General features: G+C 41.4%; 1 protein-coding gene and 1 pseudogene across 1 annotated transcript in view; one reads left to right on the forward strand and one right to left on the reverse strand.

The window, feature by feature from the left end:
• NID2 (nidogen 2) overlaps positions 1–24,457 on the reverse strand; it is a 78,857-nt gene that overhangs the window by 13,093 nt on the left and 41,307 nt on the right. The window contains exons 9-11 of the mRNA XM_029237722.1: positions 8,555–8,698; positions 7,725–7,853; positions 6,643–6,786 (exon numbers count right to left, since the gene is read on the reverse strand). Of these exons, the coding sequence (XP_029093555.1) occupies positions 6,643–6,786; positions 7,725–7,853; positions 8,555–8,698 (417 nt within the window). The remainder of the gene's footprint in view (positions 1–6,642; positions 6,787–7,724; positions 7,854–8,554; positions 8,699–24,457) is intronic.
• Positions 14,973–16,229, forward strand: LOC114904171 (annotated as a pseudogene).

The raw sequence follows: 24,457 nt of genomic DNA on the forward strand, positions 1-24,457 counted from the left end.
AGGGAGGGAGGAGGGAGGGAGAGGAGGGAGGGGGGGAGAGGGAGGAAGGGAGGGAGAGGGAGGGAGGGAGGGAGAGGGAGGAAGGGAGGGAGAGGGAGGAAGGGAGGGAGGGAGGGAGGGAAGGAAGGAAGGAGCACGACTTCACTGCACACAATCTATGCCACCACATGGCTTTAGTGCACACGGATCAACCCCGAGGGCTCCACTTCAGAAGACCTTGGGCGTGAGCAGAAACACGTCGGCACCTTAAAGACAAGCTTAACTGTCCAAAGTCGAGGGACACATTCAGCGTAGAAATCAAACATATACTTCCCAGAGAAATATATCCTGGCACCTTTCATCTACAGTGAATTCCAGGAAGTTTTTACCTTTGAACTAGGTCCATAAACCATTCATTCCCTTCCATTGTATTCCATATAATAAATATACGTAACAATAGTTTTTTGTTTTTCCTTTCCTTATTGGCACCATCTCCCTTTAGCACTGATTTACAGATGCAAAGAACCCACTGAGGCTCCAAATACTTCTTCAACTAAGAAGCCCATTCAGTCTTACATAGTCAGAGAGTCCTACTACCTAGAATGCCCAATTAATCAGAAATTTTCTTTACTTTCCACCTTTAGAATAGAAAAGTATAAGAAAAATATTATCAGAGATTTTGAAACAGCACACAGAAAAGAAAATCTAAATTTGTCTGGCTTATCAGTACAAACAATTCAGGTCCCAACATTCTCCATATGGTACCATGAGGATTAATTCTCACATTTCTCAAAACTGCAACATCCTGAAACTTCAAACAAAGGCTGACTTACATTCCTTTTATTTACTGAAATCAGCACAGGCTGACAATAGCAAGACACCACCCCCGCTCCACCCTGCTGCCAAAAAATAAATAAAAGTCTGAAAATATAACTGTTGAAACCAATGGCCAGTGGTAGAGATAAGCCATCTTCAGAGACAGGAAGTCTTCCTGAGTAAAAGAAGGATAAAGGGTGTAGATCTGATCAACGCTCAACTGAAAATAAAACAGAGTAGTCGCATCTATGTTTTTAAAATGTGTGAACAGGGAAAAATGTGGGACGGGGTGATCGGTGTAAAACCGAGAGAAGAGGAGTCCCAGAAGGAGAGAACTGCATCAGTTTTGTACAGCTCGTGCACAGACACATTGTACCCTGGAAGCCAGAGACTTACAGCCCTGAATGTGACGTCAGTCAGACGTGACTCCTCGCCCAGCCTCCGGGACCCAGGTGAAATCTCTCCTAGGGCGATCAGTGCCACCCTTGCTGTGACCATGCTTTCACTGAGCCACCTTCCCATGACTAAGGGCCTTTCCCAGGTACCAGTAAGTGGATGTGCTGGATACACAACACAGGCGTTCTGTTCAGGGGAGAGGAATCTCTGACATAGTAATTAGCAATGTAATTACTTATACTGCTTATCCTCAGGCTCAGGGAGTTTACTGCACGTAAATTAGTTTACTCTAAGTCCAAAACCCCTGAATGCCCGACACAACCAAGTTTAATGCCACCCACAGAGGCTCTGCCTAGATGAGCAGTGGGCCTGTCTAGTCACCTTCCTTTCACTGACAAAGGCTGGAAAGTGGTTATAAATTCATTTGCAAGGTTAGAATCAAACAAGGTTTGCTGGTTAGCTCCTCGGTTAACCGAAAATAAACCAGATAAAAATAATTACAACAACAAAAAGCTTATCTCCAATCCAATCATCATGGATTCTATAGTGTCCTATTTAATTATCGTTGAGGTTGGCCCTCTGTCTCTTCAGAAGGACAACTCAAATGCCCAGTTGGATGAAGCTGGTGCCCATCCAGGTCCTTGGGACTGGAAGATGCTATAAAACCAAAGCTGTAAAAATTAACGTCGAGCCAAATGCAGGAATTTAAAGCTATTCATAATGCATATGCTAGAAGTACTTCTCTTAGTAACAGGAACCCCAGGCAATGGCAGGAAGCAGGAATTCCTGAGATACGGGGCCTATTTCTAGAAACCACGGATCAGTTGCTTGTGATTATTTTTGAACTAAGAGAAAGAGGACTCTCCCAGAGGTACCGAGTTATGTTCTTAAAGACTATGGCCTAGGGATTCTGACCAGACCCGAAAGAGCAGCCATCCTCCCACAGATACCAAAGTCATGGGGAGACAATAACGGATGAACGACCAACTGGGAGAAGGTCTCTGAAGAGACTGAAAGCATCACAAGTGAACAACAGCTGTCCCCCAAAGCTGGAGAAGTTGAAGACTCCCTGAAGCACAGTGCCCAACACCTGTTTGGAGAACCTTGCACCGTGGCAGGAAACTGGAGCCTCGCCAGCTACTCCGGGGCCTGGGTACGGAGCAGGTTACACCCCTCCTTAGGAGCGCCAATCCTGAGGAGTGTGTGGGGGAAACCCGAGCTTTTGTGTAAAGGAGAAGTCTTCCCAATTTCACAGGCGGTCAGGTGTGGAGAGAAAGCGCAGAGACTTTCGACCCCTTGGCAAGGGAGGGGCTTCCTGTTACATCACTGGGGATGGGGGCGCTGCCTAACCATCACTGTTGGGGTCTTCAGGGACTGGTAGAACACTGAGGTCAATGCAGCAAGGTTCAAGGCAGAGTAGAGCCCCTTACCAGTCAGATAACGCAAGATGGCTTATTCTCAGTGTAATTCTCCATTCTGTCCTCTACCAAGCTGCTAAGAAAACCTGTTTGGAAACTGTATTAAAAATTCTCTATTTTGAGTTCATGCTTTGGTGCTTCAACATTCTTCTCCCTGCCTTACTCCTGAGCCCACACCCAAAAGCAGCTGAAATCCCTTCAAAACAAACCCAACCCCTGGACTCGAGCTCCCCCCTCTCTACCTCCCCTGCTTTGCTTTTGAACCACCCAGTGAAATTTCCTGGCGCCAACTCAAATCGACCCGCCTCCAGACCCCAACAAAGGCTTCGGCCCATGAGTTCTTGTTTCCCACCTACTCGGTCAAGAACCCTGCTGCTGGCTGTGCCCTTTGGATGCTGTGTGGCATGCAGTGACCCGCTCTCTGGGACCTGTGAATATAATCAGCTTCTTCTCTGCTTCTGCTGTGGCCACGCCAACTTTACTATACCTTACCCAGCACCTACATGCTTCCAATAGAAACCACGAGAGACGACAGCGTAAGTACCTCTCCTCACAGCCCTTCTCTGGGTAATGGGCCGTCTGTAACCCAGTACATCAACTCACACGTGAGGAAAGGTCCCAGCTCAAAACACTCTGCTTTTCCACCCGGCAGGATCATCAAGACCTACAGGGACAAACATGCCTGAGAAATATCCAGCTCACACCAATGCAGGGCTGAAATCAATCTCCATTGAGGGGAGCTGGAAAGATTTCATTCTAGTTGCACAAAAGTAATTCCTCTTAGTGACTCAGACTAGGTTGAGAACCCAAAGCCAAGTGCAGCCTCCCCGGGGAACCTGGTTTTTAACAAACTGGCTGGAGAAAAACCCACACACCCTTTTAATGCTAGTTTGATGGAGTGAAAACAAATGTGTGTTTCAAGTGTGCACACCTTCCACAAAATAGAGGCTTCATCTCTATTTTTCTCTTTTTTCTCTATCGCTATGGTCACTGGGACACATGCACCCTGTGACATGCCTTTAAAAATGCACACACACACACACATTTATATACTTATCCTGCAAGCCTCCTTCATGATTAGCCCAGCCTGATTTATGCACAGCACAGGTATTTAGGAAAATGGCTATTCATTCTCTACTACCCCACAGTCTGGAAGCTTGGACGGCAACCACAGGGTAACTATGGCAGGCAGCCTCTCAGATGGTCCCCAAAGATCCCTTCCTCCCGATATTCAGTGTCTTATGTAATCCCCTTCCTTTGAGTAACTTGCTTCCAACCAAGACACTAAAGCAGTGTTGAGGGGATGTCATTTTTGTGATCACTGCCAACCTGCCGGCAGACCCCCTGCTGAAGGCTTTGATGAAGGAAGCTACTTTGTAGGAGAGGTCCGCGTGGCAAGAAGCTGAAGGTCACCTCCAGGCAACAGCCGGCAGAGACCCGAGGCTCTCAGTCCGATAGTCCTTGGGGAACTGAATCCTGCCAATAACCACGTGAGGCTCTTTCCCCACCTGGGCCTTCAGATGAGGCCCCAGGTCTGGCAGAGGCCCCCTGACTAGACCCTATAGAGCATAATAATGTGTATTGTTTTAAGCTGCTATGTTTTGGGGGGGGGTTGGTTATGCTGCAGTAGATGACTAATACACTGGGGAAGCAATGGATGGGCTTGGCCAATTTTAAGTTTGTGGGTTCCAGAGAGAATCTCAAAAATAGAGAACGAGATAAAACAGGGACAACTGAACATGGCAGAAATCAGCAAGAAGACAACAATAACAAAGAATGACAACCCTATAAAACTCCCAGCATGGAAAAGTAGCTAATTTCAGGATCCTAGTATGACCCCAAAATGTAACCCAAGTCCTACAGGACAGGCAGAAGTTAAAAGAAGGGAGAGAGAATGATTCTAGAAGGGGTTAGGACAAGAAGCAGCTCACCTACATTAACATTCTGATTTTAACACTCATCACATCTAAGTTGCAATAATCTCAACTTCTTTGTTTTAAACCAAAGACCTAAGGAATGAAATACTTTCAAAACACCATCTCTGCTGGCCTGAGCAGCCAGATGTTTAAACATGAAATTCTACTGACAAGATTTTTTCCTTTGTGCATTCTCGTTTCTGAGAGCCAGTAGTGTGTTAAATCGAAATGAAGGATGAGTCCCACGAGGTGGAAAGAGCAGTATTTCCACTGCGGGACTTAGCAAAAACATGAGAAGTTTATGTGCGTCACCTGACACCCCTCCCTCCAGACCTAGAGGGTATCTCTGTCTGTACAGAGTATCTATTACACATGGAGCTCTCTGGCCGGTCAACTGGGACAAGCATCTGTGACTTACAAATCTACCTCATCCTAACTTGAAATGCACCTGAGCTCTGTCTAAACCTGGGGGTGGGACTTCCCTGGTGGCTCAGTGGTTAAGAATCCGCCTGCCAATGCAAGGGACACGGGTTTGATCCCTGGTCCGGGAAGATCCCACATGCCATGAAGCAGCTAAGCCCGTGTGCCACAACTACTGAGCTTGTGTGCCACAGCTACTGAAGCCTGCGCGCCTAGAGCCCGTGCTCCGCAACGAGAAGCCACCACAATGAGAAGCCCCCGCTCGCCACAACTACAGAAAGCCCGTGTGCAGCAATGAAGACCCAACGCAACCAAAAATAAATAAAATTGATTCTTTAAAATTTAATAATAAATAAATAAACCTGAGGGTGTTTATAGGGAGAAAAAAACAACAACTCAGGGTTGAACTGAGCCACAGCTTTGGGTCATTTCAATATAAACTATGTTTTCAAAAGTAAACCATACAGCTAAGCTTCTGTACAGCAGAAGTGGAAACATTAAAGAGCCAGGTTCAAACAATCCCGAAAAACCCCACATCTGGAAAGGAGTAGAGGGGCTGTGCTGCTCTGACATGTCTATTCTGTCAATAACGTATGGCTTCAGGCTGCTGGTCCACTCAGCCTGTCCTGCTGAAACCAAAGGGAAAAGGAAGGAGGAGGAGAATCAAACATCTAGCGAGGAGGTCAGGGCCAAGCTATTCGATCAGTTAAGAAGCTCCCAGGAGTGACAAGGCTGTTCTTAGCAAATCAGCTCAGTGGGCCCAGGTATACGGGGACAGAGGCAAGAAGCAATTTGATGAGAGAGGGAAAGCCTGCATTTTAGGCTTATATTCCTAAAATCGACCCTTTTCCCACCATCCTCTCATTCCCAGTGTCTCATTTAACCATTATTTGTGTGCATTACTGACTGATGTTTTGAAGATCTTTAGTGATTATGTAGATTTACTGAATGATCTCTATATTAAGGTACTACTAATCCCAGTTTCATGAACATTTATAATCAGTGTTATGCCTAGTTTTTCAGTAGCAACCTCACACATTTCTAAGTTAAATTTGAACAGTTAGTCCTGCTTTCTGGTTTAGTGATTTTATAAAGTTCAGTATGAAGTCTTAAAGATAGTTAGATTTCTGGGAGAAAAGCTTTGAGTACTTAGGTATGCATTAATATCCTTTTATATCTGTGGATTTATTTCTTCTCTCTCTCTCCTTCTCCCCTTCCAGAGAGAGAGAAGAAAGGGAATAAATTCCACAGAAAGAACTGTATGTATGTTTAGAGATTGCTTAAATTACCACTTCACGCAGGGGAACAGCAACTAAAAATTAAGCAGGACTGGAAGTGCTGAATTAAGCCATTAGCCAGAGAGATTGAAGGATGGAGACTTCCTCCCAGGAGGATATATGCCTTTCCCCACATCCCTCCTTCCTTCACTAGCTCCAGGGAACAGAAGGTTACAAGCTGGCAGGGTCTCCCCACTGCTCCAGGCACGGCTCTTCCAAGGACCACCATACATGCTCAACAATCTGGTCCCAGGGCAATCACCCTCGGCCTCTCTTTCTGACTCAAAGGACACCTTTTCTTTCTCTTTTGGCAGTTCCACAGCGGTGTGAGTCAAAGGAAGGGAGAGGCTTCTGAGAGGCCCTGGGGATGTGCATCCAAAGCAACGTTCAGGGGCGCTGAGGCCGCCCACAGTTACTCACCGGTGCACTGGTGCCCGTCGCCGGCATAACCAGGCAGGCAGGCGCAGCTGAACGAGCTGCCTCCGTGGTGAATGCACTGGGCCTGGCTGGCGGGAGCACAGTTGTGACGGCCATCCTCACAGGGGTTGGGAGGTGGGGCGATCACTGAAAAGGGAAGAAGGCAAGGATGTCCAAGAGCCCAGGCCTGCGAATGGGTGAACCCTGCACACCAACAGCATCGGGACATCTGGGGGCTTATAAGGAATGCAGGTTCTCAGGCCCCAGAGCAGAGCCAGTGAATCAGAATAGGAATTTTAACAAGATCCCTAGATGGTTTGTATGCACATTAAAATTTGAGAAGTGCTGATCATGGTTTGTGGCTATAACACTAGGCATGAAGATCAGTCATCAAAAACTGTCCTTGATTAAAGTTTATAACTCCCCAGAGCACTGCTGCTTTGCATGCCTGCATACGTACGTACGTACGTACGTACACACACACACACACACAGAGTCTCTGTGATTGCTACTTTTTCATCTCACTGGATTAAAAAGTGGGTTGTCTCTAATACCATCTAGCTCTAACAGTGGGATGAATTTGGAATTCTAGTTCTTTTGGATCCACTCTTTGGTCAAGTATTTTTCTGGAATTCTAGAAAGGCTATATTTATTACAGACGGAGCTCTTTGACCAGTCAAGTGAGACAGGCCTCTATGAATTACAAATCCATTTCATTCTAATTTGAGAAACATTTGACCTCTATCTAGACCTGTTGGTATTAGAGAAGTTCATAGTCTTGTTACATGATTGGGCCAAACATCAAGATACACAGCAGTCTCGACAGAGGTGAACATCTTTCCATAACTTACACCAAAAATATCTATTTAGAGAAAAACAACAACAACAAAAACACCCAAACAAAAACAAACCCCCAACAAACAGGGTGGAGCTGAGCCATAGCTTTGGGTTATTTCAATGTAAATTGACTGTTTTCTAAAAAACCATCCAACAGAACTTCTGTATAACAGAAGTGGAAACAGTAATGAGTCCAAGAGCAAGGTTCAGCATGATTTTGGCTAAAGAGGCACAGTTTTGGCACTCACAGACGCAGGTGTGCCGGTCGCCTGCAAACTCATAACCACTCCGGCACTCACACCTGTAGCTTCCCAGCAAGTTGACACACACAGAGTTGGGGCCACAGCGATGGACGCCAGTTGCACATTCATTTACATCTAAGAAGGAATAAGAACAGAAAAAGCTGCTTAAACCAAAGTCCCCACAAGTGGAAGGTCTGCAAACTCAATGTTCGCTCACCCCTAAGAGGTTTCAATGAGACTAACGGTTGGTAGACTCAACAGGGGTTGAAATGTAGGCTAAGCACCAGATGTGGATGCATGTTGCAGATCGTCATAAAAATAAACATTTATTTCAAGTCATTCAAGTATGAGCCCCCGGGAGATATGTTTTGAACAAATATTCTGAGAATTCTTTAAACATTTAAACAATTCTGAACATTTAGAAGAGAAACACACAAAGTAACGATTTTTCTTTTAAAATGTAAAGAAATTTCCACTACTGCTTTTGAGATACAGTAAGTGAAAGAAATAGGTGAATGTCTGAAATCTGAAGGTAACCAGAAAATGTACTCTTTAATGAATGTAAAAAATACTTGATTCCGTCTTAAAATGACAACATTTGAGAATGTAAAACATCCAGGCATTACAATAGCCATTTTCAGAGTCCCAGCCAAAAATACCCACCTCCAAACTACCCTCTTAAACCTAACCAGAATATGCTTAGTTTTTAAATAGCTGTATTTAGATGAATAGCTGCTAAACTCATTGATCCATGGAGATGACAAAGCAGACACTTGTCTTCTACGGACATAATGTTGGAGGACTCCATGAGGGAACACAGAGCATTCGGCTCTTACCCACGCAACTCCGTCCATCTCCCTGGTACCCAGATGCACACTCGCAGGTGTAGTCTACACCTGTCACCGGATGGCACCGAGCCGTGGTGGCGCATGTGTGACTCCCATCATAGCAAGGATTCACTGGGGTGGGATCTGAGTCCCCTGCATAGGTAGAGAGAAAATAAAAAAACAAAAGCACAATCTGGCTGTCATAAAGAGAACGGCACAGAAGAATGAAGATCGGCAAGTTCTTGGAACTGGCTGTGGACCTGTCTGTCTGGGGCCCACCTGGCGACCTTACTAAATTATTAATATCCAAAGCGAGGGCGGATCATCTGTGTCACAGTTTTCGATTCCAGAATGGCTTCCCCTCGCCTACTCTGCAGACAGCTAGCCTTTTCTTGTTTACAGCAGGTTTGTGTCAGGGAACTAAAATATCCAACACATGGCAACGTTTTATGTAAAAGTGCTTTCATTCTACCTTCTCAGGATAATTCTGTGAGGCAGGCTGTCATTCCTTTTATTGGTACTTTTCACCGATAAGGAAAATAAGCGAGAGACATTAGAAAAATTGCCCAAGCTCACAACGCCAGGAAGTGGTACATCAAGGACTTATACCCAAAATTTCTGCCTCCTAATTGCGCAGTCTCTCACTAAGTGCACTAGTCCATGGGTCAAAATTCAATTAATGAGAAAATCTTGCTTTTTAAAAAAAAATTTATAAGACCAAATAAATAGGAATGGCTTTCACAGTATTTACTCTTTAGGATTAACCTTGCCATGACTCCATCCATCCACTGGGTAGTGATGACTGTTAACATCTGAAATCTTCCCTAAAGACCTTTACTTCTAGATCGAGTGTAACAGTAATGTGTATTAAGTACTTATGTGCCTAGCACTGTTCTAAACCCATACATATACCATTCCATTAAATACTCATGTCTACAACGTGAGGAAGGTATCGTCATCATCTTCATTTTACCGCAGCACAGAGAGGTCAAGTAACCTGCCCAAGGTCACACAGCCAGAAGAGGTGGATGCATCAAAAAGCTGGGCAGTCTGGCTGCAGAGCCCACCCATGCTTTCCATCATTTTGCTACAACTACCACCAAAGGAACTTCATAAAGTCATCTAATCGAAGCCAAGAGCACAGAGATGGTGGCGCTGGAGACAGCCCCAGTTGCCCAGACTGGATGAATCCGTTAACTTTGGGCACTTCCATTTACTTCTCCGATTCCTCAGGTGTAAAATGAGAATAAAAATAATGCTTGTATCTGTTAGAACTGCTGAAGAAAATAAAGAAAATCCAACTCAATGTATGTGAAAGGAAACTCCGCCACAGGCCAGCCCACACAGCCCCCAGTGACTGCATTCCTTCTTCCTCACCAGCCGGGCAGAGTTCATTCTCGCTTGAAGTTTTAGCTTCATCTCAGTCCTGAGAATTAATTCGGACCTTAGATTCAAAAGATTGCATGAGCCCCACCCAAACCTCTCAGGCTCTACCTCAAGCCATCCCTGCTCCTAATGGGGCTCCATCTAAGTCATGATAACTAGACTTCTGTCCCCGGGTTTCTGTCTCGACAGCCAGCTTGGCGCACAAGCCTACCTTGCCCTCCACAGCTGTCTCACTGCCCTAGAAACCAGCAGCTTGGCATCCCTAGACTTTGGCAGTACCACCTCCTCCTGGACTCCCTTTGCTTTCACTCTAGCTCACACACATCTGCCCACCCCCTGACCTCATGTGGGTGGGCCTCACCCACATAATTCCCAGTCTAGATCCAAGTGCTTGCTGCTGTCGCCTACCTCACAGATGGACTTCCCTCTAGTCCTTAGGATGCCTGGCCACTTCCCCAGTGCTAGCCCACCGCCCACGTTACGACTCTTCCAGTTTCCTCTATGGGGCTGCTGTGAATGGGATGCCTTGGCCGAGTCCCTGATGGGACGCCTTCACTTTCTGGTAAACTCCCATCATCGCTTTATAAGAAACACAATGTGTGGTCCCGCGGTGGAATATTCTCCTATCATTGATTCCCACATTATGGCCTGAAAATAAGGAGGGCCATGGGTTTACCCTCAGTTCACCTCAGTGACATTGGCTGGTGTAACGGAATCTTTGCAAGTAAACAGGACCAACAGTGGCTCTAGCATTTTTAAACCTGAGGAGCTGAAGTACGCCAGCAGAGGCCTCGCTCCCCAAATCACACAGACATCCATGGACGTCCCTCATCCCTCCCCTCTGGTTCTCTTGCCAGACAGGCCCGGGAGCACAGCACTGGGGTTGACTTGATCATATTGCCCAAAGTCCTGAGTCAGTCCCCTGAGTGTTGCAGTTGAGAAAGACAGGGTTGCATCCTCACTGAAGGCCCCACGTGAGACAAGAACCTGATTGACCCCCTTATTCTCTCTCCATTTTAGGAGAAGGTTTTGTACCAATTCCTGACGTACCCACTCAAAGGAAGAAGTGAGCTTTGAAATGTTTTCGTTTACAAACACTAGTGGCTTAGCCCTCATGTTCAGTACTTTGCAGTATCAAAACTTAACCGTGGCACACTCCAGCAGAGATTAGTGAGTATACGTAATGTCAGGAGCTTACCACCCGGTGAGACATTAAAAGAAAATACATGCAGCACAAAAGTTGATTGGCAAACTTGGACAGGACACACTAGCGTACCTGAAATTGAGGAGAAAGTGTGCATAATTACATCATGCTGACTTAAAATAGACTTCACTGACAGCACGGCCACATCATTTGCTGAGCCCAGCGCAAAACAAAAATGTGGGACTCTGTTCAAAAATTATTAAGTTTCAAGATGGTGACAGCACAGCTTTAAACCAAGTGTCAACCCTTTCTGAGCCTGAGGCCCTGTGCTCAGAATTTGGTTTCCAAACACACTATATTCAAAACCCATTTCTAAAAATGTTTGGTTATCCATTCTCTATGGCTAGTTAGCTTTTCTCCTATTATAGTAAATAAAGAAGAGCTGTATCCTTCTTAAGACATTTTCTATTTCACCCTTACCCTCCTGAACAGCTTGACTCTCTGACAGAGGATCTGGAACTAATTTACTCATTTAATCAAGAGGGGAAGAGTGGTTTTCCTTAAAGGAACAGTCCGTTCAGCTTCAATGCATGGCCCTCCGCCCAAAGGCTCCTCAGCTGGAGAGCTGAGTGGGATTGCAAAGGCAGGAAGCGTTCCTGGATCCTGCCCTGTGAACCCACCAATACCAGCCAAGCCGCACGGGAAGCTCAAACTCTCGGGGAGGGCAGGGGGCTGACTGGAGGGTTGTGGAGGTTCTGGACACTCCTTCTAGAACCCGGGACGCTGAACCCGGAGCTCCCACGTCAGGTGGGGCAGCTGTGTTGTTTCGTGCGCATGCCAGCCAGATAAACGCTCCCTCCAGAAAAAGGCAAAGGCTCTTGAGACGATACTGCCATGCGCTGCGAGGGGAAAGAAAAAAAAGGTGGTGTTTTGTTTTCCTTTTAATAAATTTTCTTCTTTCTTCCCCATTTTTCTCCTATTCGGGTAGAATGAACAGTATTGCTGTTTTCTGTAGGGGCGGATGAGCAGGGTTAAAACCCAAAGGGTAAATAATCCCCACGTTCCTTCTTTTAAAGTTTGGTCTATATTACGAGGCAGTCGTGGGGTCTGTGGAGTCGACGTGGAGCCGCAGTGCCGTGAGGGGGAAACAGTGGTCTCTGGAGCTGGCGTTGGGTTCGAGTCCCAGCTCAACACTTCTAGCTGTGACCAGGCAGATGACTTCATGTCTACACCGAAGTCTCTGTAAAATGAGTAATAATTCCCTTACTGGGTAGGGCTGTGGTGGGTATTAAATGAGTTAATTCACGCAAGGTACTTAGAACAGTGCTTGGCATCAGGAAGACTGTCCTTTGCTACTACTAGCACTACTACTACTTATTATTATTATTTGACCTGGGTAGAAGGGAAAAATCATGCAATTCTAAAGGCAAATTTGCTAATTTTGGTACCTGCCAGTTTGCTAGCTTTCTGACCCTTTGCTACTTCTCCCTTTGGGTGTGTCTCTAGGAAAGATACACCCAGAGATCTGTCTTTTCCTTACATGATTCCAGAGTCTGAATGAGACCTTGAGGGCTGGGAAGCTCTCCTGATAAACTACTCTTCTTACAGATCAGACGCCTACACCCAGCGAAGGGCTGAACTGGACATTCAAAGGTGAAGGTCATTTTCCCCTGGTGTTTTTGTTGAAATCTCTCCTTGAGATCTTTTCCTTCCTTCTGAGGTACGTGTTCCTGTAAAGTCAGCTGACATTTTTATACTATTAATTCACTACCGTATAATCCCTTCTTCAGACACTCAATGGCTGCGCTCCCCCAACCCAGTTTCTTAAAACCAAACCAACCAACCACACCAACAAGCTCAGGATTCCTGTTTCAAATCACCTCTACATCCTAGGGAGGAGCCCTGTCCTCTTACCTTAATCTCTTGTTATCATACTGCTGAAGGGACTGCTGCACATCGAGCCCCAGGAGGCATAAGGGGCCCTCAGCTCCAGTGGTGAAGCACAGACTCTCCAGTTACAGACTCACCTCTCTGAGGTATGGATTCTGGGCTCAGCAGTATCAATACGGAACTGAACAAGGGAAACATTCTTTCTCCTCATGTGCCTCTTCTAGGGGAAGACTGCCTACTGGTTTTGAGAATTAAAATGCTCCCTTGATCTGACAAGGTCATTTCACATCTGTAGAGTTCCCTGACTTCCCAGGCTCATCCTCTGGCTTGCCTAGAACATTTTTTAAAAATTAGCATACTTTAGTTTTTTAAAACAGGTTTAGGTTTACCAAAAAATTGAGCAGAAAGTACAGTTTCCATAGCTACCTCCTACCAATTTGCACAGTTTCCCCTGTTATTAATATTGTGTATTAGTGTGGTACATTTGTTATAACTGATAAACCAATATTGATATATTGTTATTAACTAAAATCCATAGTTTACATTGGCATACACTCTTTGTGTGGTCCAGTTCTATAGGTTTTGACAAATGTATAATGATGTGTATCCACCACTATAGTATCATACAGAATAGTTTCACTGCCCTAAAAATCCCCTGTGCTCTACCTATTCATCCCTCGCTCCCTCCCCCCGAGCCCCTGGCAACCACTGATCTACTTACTGTCTCTACAGTTTTACCTTTTCTAGAAAGTCTAGAATCACACAGTACAAAGCCTTTTCAGACTGGCTTCTTTCACTTAATAATATGCACTTGAAGTTCCTCATGTCCTGTAGTTCCTTGATAGATCTAGAACATTTGTATCCAGAGCTTCAGTGGCCATGGCTCACGGGCCGAGCCACTCCACGGCACGTGGGATCTTCCCAGACCGGGGCATGAACCCGTGTCCCCTGCATCGGCAGGCGGACTCTCAACCACTGCGCCACCAGGGAAGCCCGTATCCAGATTTTTCATCAAGCTTCACAGGTGAGGTTAATGATGATTGAAGTATAAGAACCACTGCTTTAGAGTTTTGTTTTTTTCCCCACAACTGTTTTTTCAAATTGATATAGTTCACATACCATGTAATTCACCCATCTAAAGTACACATTCCATGCAAATGGAAATGAAAAAACTGAAGAAACATCAAGTGCGCAATTAGTTTTTAATATAGTCACAGAGTTGTGTAACCATCAACCACAATTAATTTTAGAACATTTTAATTTTAATCCCCCCCCCAAAAGAAACCTTGTACCTTTTAGCAATCAACTCCCTATCCCACTATTATGCCTCCAACCTAGGCAACCACTAATCTACTTTCTGCCTCCGTAGATTTCCCTATCTGGATATTTCGCATAAGTAGAATCATGTAATATGTTATCCTTCATGACTCATTACCTTCACTTAGCATAATGCTTTCAAAGCTCATCCATATTGTACCATGTAACAGTGCTTCATTCCTTTTTATGTTTTATGTTTATGTCTCCATGGCGTATCCTCTCCACATAGGTTTTCAAGATGCAGCATCACCCATTATAGAAGAACTACTACACTTTCATGATCATACGTTAATAATCATATTTTTAATCAGCTCCTTGGTCCTCTATATTATTTTACTCATATTAGCAACTAAACTAACCCATACAAGTACAATAGATGCACAAGAAGTAGAAACCATCTGGACAATCTTACCAGCCATTATCCTAATTCTAATTGCCCTGCCATCATTACAAATGCTTTACATGCTGGACTACATAACCCTTCCCTTACCGTAAAGACTATAGGACACCAATGATACTGAAGCTATGATATACAGACTATGAAGAATTAAATTTTGACTCCTATATAATTCCAACATCAGACCTAAAAACAGGAGAATTACGACTAGTAGAAGTAGACAACGTAGTAGTTTTACCTACAGAAATAACAATCTGAATACTAACCTCCTCAGAAGACATTTTACACTCATGAGCTGTGCCTTTACTAGGCGTAAAAACAGAGGCAATTCCAGGATGCCTAAACCAAACAACTCTCATATCACCACGGCCAGGTCTATATTACAGACAATGCTCAGAAATTTGTGGATCAAATCATAGCTTTATACCCATCGTCCTTGAACTAGTACCACTAAAATACTTTGAAAAATGATCCTCATCAATATTATAAATTCCTTAAGAAGCTAAATAGCATTCACCTTTTTAAGTTAAAGACTGGGAGTTAAAACTCCCTTTCATGATATGCCACAATTCAACACTTCAACATGATTTATTACTATTCTATTAGTAATTCTAGTCCTATTTATTGCATTCCAACTAAAAATTTCAAAATATACTTATTATTCAAATCCAGCGTTGATGTCTACCAAAGTACAAAAACAATCTACCCCTTGAGAAACAAAATGAACGAAAATCTATTTGCCTCTTTCATTGCCCCAACAATAATAGGACTTCCTATTGTTATCTTAATCATTATATTCCCAGGTATTTTATTCCCAACACCTAATCAACTAATTAACCATTGTATAATTCCAATTCAACAATGATTAGTTCAACTCACATTGAAACAAATAATAGCTATTCACAATCACAAAGGACAGACCTGAGCACTAATACTTAACATCACTTATTTATTCGATCAACAAATCTATTAGGACTATTACCACATTCATTTATACCTACTACACAACTCTCAATATTAATAGCAATTTATAATATTAGGAATATAATAATATTAGGAACAGCAGTTTCTCTATGGGCAGGAACTGTAGTTACAGGCTTTCATCACAAAACAAAAGCGTGCTTAGCTCACTTTCTACCACAAGGAACACTCGTTCCTCTTATTCCTGTGCTAGCAGTCATCAAAACTATTAGCTTATTCATTCAACCAACAGCTTTAGCCATACTATTAACAGCTAACGTCACAGCAGGACCCCTATTGATTCATTTAATTGGAAGAGTGACTCTAGCATTGCTGAGTATTAGCACCACCACAGCTCTCATTACATTTCCTATCCTTGTCTTACTTACTATCCTCAAATTCACAATTGCAATAATTCTAGTTTATGCATTTAGCTTACTAGCAAATCTTTACCTACATGACAATACATAATGTCCCACCAAACTCATGCATATCACATAGTAAATCCCAGTCCCTGACCCCTTACAGGAGCTCTCTCAGCCCTTCTAACAACAGTAGACCTAATTATATGATTTCACTTCAACATTATTATTAGCACTAGGCCTACTAACTAATACCTTTATCAATAGATCAGTGATGACAAGACATCATCTGAGAAAGCACTTTTCAAGGCCATCATACACCAAGTGTTCAAAAAGGACTTTGATATGGAATAATCCTATTTATTATTTCAGAAGTCCTCTTTTTTTTTTACCAGTTTCTTTTTGAGCCTTCTACCACTCATGCCTTGCCCCTACACCTGAACTAGGGGGATGCTGACCACCAACAGGCATCTGTCCTCTAAATCCATTAGAAGTACTACTTCTTAATACCTCCGTATTATTAGCCTCTGGGGTATCCACTATCTGACCTCACCACAGCCTCATAGAAGGAAACTGAAAACACATACTCCAAGGTCTTTTTATCACAGTCGCCCTAGGCGTTTATTTTACATTTCTACAGGCCTCAGAATATTACGAAACATCCTTTACAATTTCAGATGGGGTATACAGGTCAACTTTCTTCATAGCTACAGGGTTCCACAGACTGCGTGTAACTATTGGCTCTTCCTTATCGTCTGCTTCTTACATCAATTAAAATATCACTTCACGGGGCTTCCCTGGTGGCGCAGTGGTTGAGAGTCCGCCTGCCGATGCAGGGGTCACGGGTTCGTGCCCCGGTCCGGGAGGGTCCCACATGCCGCAGAGCGGCTGGGCCCGTGAGCCATGGCCGCTGAGCCTGCGCGACCGGAGCCTGTGCTCCACAACGGGAGAGGCCACAACAGTGAGAGGTCCGCGTACGGCAAAAAAAAAAAAAAAAAAAAAAAAAATCACTTCACATCTAACCACCATTTCGGCTTGAAAGCCACTGCCTGATGTTGACATTCTGTAGATGGATTATGACTATTCCTTTACGTACCCATTTATTGATAAGGATCTTATTATTTTAGTATTAAATAGTACAATTGACTCACAATCAATTGGCTTCAGTAGAATCCGAAAAAGAATAACTCTAATATTGACATTAATTACAAACATAGCACTAGCCTCACTACTTGTATTTATCACATTCTGACTTCCCCAATTAAATATTTACACAGAAGAAACAAGTCCTTATGAGTGCGGATTTGACCTTATAGGATCAGCACGTCTACATTTTTCCATACAATTTTTCCTGGTAGCCATTATATTCCTCCTTTTTGATTTAGAAATTGCTCTTTTACCCCCTACCCTGCGCATCTCAGACAAATAATCTAAGAACAATACTCATTATAGCTTTATTCCTAATTTTATTACTAGCAATAAGCCTAGCCTAATGAATGGACCCAAAAAGGACTAGAATGAACTGAATATGGTAATTAAACGAAATGATTTCAACTCATTAGATTATGATTAAGTTCATAATTACCAAGTGCTTTTAGTGTATATAATTATTATAACATTTACAGTATCTCTTATAGAATTATTAATATATTGATCTCACCTAATATCTTCACTATCATGCCTTGAAGGCATAATATTATCACTATTCATTATAGCAACGCTGATAATCCTAAATACACATTTTGCCCTAGCCAGCATAATACCGACTGTTCTGCTAGTATTCTCAGCTCGAGAAGCCACACTCGCGCTATCCCTACTAGTAATAGTATCAAACACATATGGCACTGATTATGCACAAAATCTTAATCTCCTCCAATGTTAAAAGTTATTATTCCTACAATTATACTAATACTACTAACATAATTATCAAAGAACAACATAATCTGAATTAATACCACAGTCCATAGCTTATTAGTCTCATAGCCTTTTTCTTCTCAATGAATTTAATGACAATAGCCTCAACTTTTCACTAATTCTTTTTCCCCAGCTCATTAGCACCATTATTAATTTTAACAACATGACTCTCACCATAATTAATAGCCAGCCAATTTCACCTACCTCAAAGAATCATTAACTCGAAAAAAATTATATATTACCATGCTAATTACATGACAAATATTCCTAATTATAAAATTCACTGCCACAGAATTCATCTTATTTTATATTTTATTTGAAGCAATACTAGTTCCAACACTTAGTATCATTACCCGATGGGGTAATCAAACAGAATGTCTTAACACAGGACTTTATTTCTTATTTTATACACTAGTAGGATCACTTCCACTCTTAGTAGCACTAATACATATTCAAAATGTCACAGGCTCACTAACTTTTCTAATACTTCAATATCGAACACAAACAACAGCCAACTCCTGATCCAACATTTTCATATGACTAGCATGTATGATAGTCTCTATAGTAAAAATACTCCTCAACGGCCTTCACCTTTGATTACCTGAAGCACATGTAGAAGCCCCCATTGCAGGATCCGTAGTCCTTGCAGCCGTACTACTAAAACTCAGAGGCTATGGTATATTGCGAATTACAGCAATACTAAACCCACTAATATATTTCATAACATACCCTTTTCTCATACTCTCCTTATGAGGAATAATCATAACTAGTTCAATGTGTTTATGCCAAACAGATCTAAAATCACCTATCACGTATTCTTCCGACAGTCACATAGCACTTGTTATTGTAGTCATTCTTATCCAAACACCTTGAAGTTATATCGGGGCCACTGCTCTAATAATTGCCCACTGCCTCACATCATCCATATTATTCTGCCTAGCAAATTCAAATTACAAACGAATTTACAGCAGAATAATTGTAGCCCGAGGTCTACAAACATTCCTCCCAATACCAGCATGATGACTACTAGCAAGCTTAACAAACCTAGTTCTACCCCCTAACTATCAATCTAATTGGAGGACTCTTTGTAGTAGTAACATCCTTTCCATGATCAAATATCACCATTATCCTCATAGGAATTAACATAGTAATTACCACCTTATACTCACTATACATATTAATCATAACAAAATGAGGCAAATATACCCACCATCATTCACATGAGAAAATGCCCTCATAACCCCTTCACATTTTACATCTCTTACTCCTATCGTTAAACCCCAAAATCATTTTAGGGCCCTTGTACTATAAATATAGTTTCAAAAACACACTAGATTGTGAATCTAGTAACAGAAGACTAAATATTTTTATTTACTGAAAAAGTATGCAAAAATTGCTAATTCATGCTTCCATATCTAACAGTATGACTTTTTCAAACTTTTAAAGGATAGCTATCCATTGGTCTTAGGAACCAAAACATTGGTGCAACTCCAAATAAAAGTAATAAACTTATTTACCTCTTTCACACTAGTTATACTATTTATACTAACGATACCAATTATAATAACACCAACATCTACAAAATAACACATATCCATCCTTTGTAAAAAAAACCACTATCTCATATGCTTTTATCACCAGCTTAATTCCAACAATAATATTCATTCATACAGGTCAAGAGATAATTATCTTAAACTGACATTAAATTACTATCCAAACCCTTAAATTACCACTTAGCTTCAAAACAGACTATTTCTCAATATTTGTGCCAGTAGCATTATTTGTCACATGATCTATTATGGAATTTTCAATGTGATACATGCACTCAGGTGCTAACATTAATCAATTCTTTAAATACTCCTTTTTCTTATCACAATACTAATTCTTATCACTGTTAACAATCTTTTACAACTTTTCATTGGGTGAGAAGGAGTCGGAATTGTATCTTTTCTACTTATCAGGTGATGATATGGACAAGCAGATGCAAATACAGCCGCTCTCCAAGCAATTTTATATAATCGCATTGGAGACATTGGACTTATTATATCAACAGCATGATTTCTATTTAATTTAAACTCATGAGACATACAACAAATCTTTATACTTAACCAAAATCACTCAAACCTACCTCTAATAGGACTTGTGTTGGCTGCAGCTGGAAAATCCACCCAATTTGGCCTCCAGCCATTCCCTCAGCAATAGAAGGCCCTCCTCCCGTTTCAGCTCTATTCACTCCAGCACAAGAGTTATAGCAGGTATTTTCCTACTTATCTGCTTTTACCCTTTAACAGAGAATAAATGTACCCAAACAATAACATTATGTCTGGATAAACATAACTACATTATTTACAGCAATATGTGCTCTCACCCAAAATGACATCAAAAAAATTGTTGCCTTCTCTACTTCAAGCCAATTAGGCCTTATAATAGTAACAATCTGTATTAACCAACCTTATCTAGCATTTCTCCACGTTTGCACACATGCCTTTTTCAAGGCCATCCTGTTTATATGCTCTGGCTCCATTATTCATAGCCTACATGATGAACAAGACATTCGAAAGATAGGAGGTTTATTTAAAGCAATACCTTTTACCACAGCGGCCCTCATTATTGCAAGTCTCTCACTGACAGGAATGCTGTTCCTCACAGGTTTCTACTCTAAAGAACTAATTATCGACACTGCTAACACGTTGTACACCAACGCCTGAGCCCAGCAAATAACTCTCGTCACCACATCCCTTACAGCTGTCTATGGCACTCGCATTATTTTCTTCGCACCATTAGGACAACCTCGCTTTTCTACTTTAATGAAAATAACCCACTGCTAATCAATTCTGTTAAACGTTTATTAGCTGTAAGTATCTTTGCTGGATTCATTACCTCCAGCAAAATTCCCCCAATGACAATCCCACAAATAACAATACCTGATTACCTGAAGCGAACTGCCTTTGCTGTGACCATCCTAGGTTTTATTCTGGCATTTGAAATCAGCCCCGCTACACAAAACTTAAAATTTAAATATCCCTCAAATTTCTTCAAATTTTCCAACCTCTTAGGTATTTCCCCATTATTATACACCGCTTCCCACCATACTTAAATTTATCAGCGAGTCAAAAATCAGCATCATGTCTCCTAGATTTAATCTGACTAGAAAGCATCTTACCAAAAACGACTTCCCTTATTCAAATAAAATTTTCTGTACTAGTGTCAGACCAAAAAGGCCTAATCAAACTATATTTTCTTTCATTCCTCATTACCCTTGCCCTAAGCATAATTCTATTTAATTAACATGAGTAACCTCTATAATAACCGCAACACCAATAAGTAATGATCAACCAGTAACAATTACCAATTAAGAACCATAGCTATACAACACTGCAATTCCTATAGGCTCTTCACAAAAAAACCCAAAATCACCTGTATCATAAATTACCCAGAGTCCCCTAGTCCATTAAATTTAAATACAATCTCCACTTCCTCATCCTTTAAAACAAAGAATACTATTGAAAATTCTATCATCAACCTTGAAAGAAATATACCTAGAACAGTCTTATTAGAGACTCAAACTTCAGGATACTTCTCAGTGGCCATAGCTGTCATATAACCAAATACTACTAATATTCCCCCTAAATAAATAAAAAATACTATTAAACCCCCAAGTGAACCACCAAAATTCAACACAATCCCACAACCAACACCACCACCTACAATCAATTCAAGTCCACCATAAATAGGTGAAGGTTTTGAAGAAAAGCCCACAAAACTAATTACAAAAATAGTACCTAAAATAAATACAATGTCTATTATCATTATTCTTACATGGAATCTAACCATGGCCAATGAAATGAAAAATCATCATTTTAATTCAACTATAAGAACACTAATGACCAACATCCGAAAATCACACCCATTAATAAAAATTATTAACAACGCAATTATTGACCTCCCAGCTCCATCAAACATTTCATCATGTTGAAATTTTGGTTCCCTTCTGGGCATTTTGTTTAGTTCTACAAATCTTGACAGGTTTATTCCTAGCAATACACTATACATCAGACACAATAACTACTTTTTCGTAAGTAACACGTGTCTGCCGAGATGTAAACTATGGATGAATTATCCGATATCTACATGCAAATGGAGCCTCCATATTTTTTATTTGCTTATTTATTCATGTAGGACAAGGCTTATATTATGGATCCTATACCTTTTTAGAAACATGAAGCATTGGAATCATTATTTACAGTCATAGCTACAGCATTCATAGGCTATGTCTTACCCTGAGGACAAATATCATTCTGAGGGGCAACAGTTATTACTAATCTCCTTTCAGCAATTCCATATATTGGCACAAGCCCTGTCGAATGAATCTGAGGTGGATTTTCAGTAGATAAAGGAACTCTTACACGATTCTTCGCCTTCCATTTTATTCTCCCATTTATCATTGCAGCGCTAGCAGCTGTCCACTTACTATTCCTTCACAAAACAGGATCTAATAACCCCACTGGAATCTCAACTGATATAGACAAAATCCCATTTCACCCCTACTGTACAATCAAAGATATCCTAGATGCCTTACTGCTAATTCTAATACTAATAATATTAGTGCTGTTTTCACCCGACTTACTAGGAACCCAGACAACTACACCCCAGCAGACCTTCTCAACACACCATCTCATATCAAGCCAGAGTGATAATTTTCTATTTGCATATGCAATTCTACGATCAATTCCTAATAAATTAGGAGGAGTAATGGCCTTAATCTTTTCAATCTTAATTCTAGCATTTATCCCAATGCTTCACACATCCAAACAACGAAGCATAACATTTCGACCTCTCAGTCAATGCGTATTTTGAGTACTAGTAGCAGACCTATTAACACTAACGTGAATTGGAGGACAACCCATAGAGCACCCCTTCATTATTATCGGACAGCTAGCATCCATTCTATATTTCTTTTTAATTCTAGTACTAATGCCAGTAACTAGCATCACTGAAAATAATCTCCCAAAATGAAGAGTCTTTGTAGTATCAATATATCTATTACCCTGGTCTTGTAAACCAGAGAAGGAGAATAACACATCTTCCTAAGACTGAAGGAAGAAGCTCCAGCTCCACCATCAGCACCCAAAGCTGAAATTCTATTTAAACTATTCCCTGAAGATTTGTTATGGGACATTTACAAGGTTACTAAGTACAATCTTAGTATTAAAATAACCTCTTTTTACCATAAATTACCATGTACTTTATGCATAATGTGTATTACATTAATAAGTACATATACATACCATACATAATACATGATATGTATAATCGTACATTATTTACCCCATGCTTATAAGCATGTACTTTACATAGTACATATTATTGATTGTACACAATACATTAAGTCAAACCAATCCTAGTCAACATACATATCATATCCACTAGATCACGAGCTCAATCAGCAAAGCTGGGTGAAACGATCAACCCCGCTTAGCAGGTGTCCCTCTTCTTCCTCTGGGCCCATAACTTGTGAGGGTTTCTATTAATGAACTTTATCAGACATCTGGTTCTTACTTCAGGACCATCTCACCTAAAATCACCCACTCTTTCCTCTTAAGTAAGACATCTCGATGGACTAATGACTAATCAGCCCATGCTCACACATAACTGTGGTTTTATGCATTTGGTATTTTTTAATTTTTATAGGGATACTGGGACTCAGCTATGGCCACGTGAGGTCTTAACACAGTCAAACTGTAGCTGGACTTTAACTGAATATTATTTACCAACATCATCAACCATAAGGTGTTATTCAGTCAATGGCTACAGGACATAAGGAAATTACACACACACACATATACATACACATACACATTGAAGCGGTAGATAACCTGTTTAACAAGCCCTCCTTACACCCCACTAAATCCCATATTCTACATGCCCATAATGCCCTGCCAAAGCCCCCAAACAAGGCAAAAACATATAAATACATAGAATTTAGTTAATCTATCCAACAAACACAAACAATGCTCAAAATAGGATATACCTAGAAAATAAACCCTAATCGTACAAATGAATTACTTAGATATCTACCATTTATATAGACAGGCATCTCCCTAGATCTATGGACCATTTTAATCAAAATTTTAATACTAAATCTAGCATAAATCATACAACTATATACATGTTATTTCACAATACAAACACAACTTGTTAATGTAGCTTAAAACCTAAAGCAAGATACTAAAAGTGCCTAGATGAGTTTATCAACTCCATAAACACAGAGGTTTGGTCCCAGCCTTTCTATTAGTTTTTAATAAAATTACACATGCATGCATCTGAGCCCCAGTGAGAATGCCCTCTAAATCCTTAAAAGGACCTGGCATCAAGTACACTAAGACTAGTAGCTCATAACACCTTGCTTAACCACACATCCACAGGAAACAGCAGTGATTAAAATTAAGCCATAAACAAAAGTTCAACTAAGTTACATTAACTACGGTTGGTAAATTTTGAGCCAGCCACCACGATCAAACGATTAACCCAAATTAATAGAA

The sequence above is a fragment of the Monodon monoceros genome, unplaced genomic scaffold (genome assembly GCF_005190385.1).
Source record: "Monodon monoceros isolate NGI ecotype Baffin Bay Population unplaced genomic scaffold, NGI_Narwhal_1 Super_Scaffold_21, whole genome shotgun sequence".
In the NCBI taxonomy this organism is placed as follows: Eukaryota; Metazoa; Chordata; class Mammalia; order Artiodactyla; family Monodontidae; genus Monodon; species Monodon monoceros.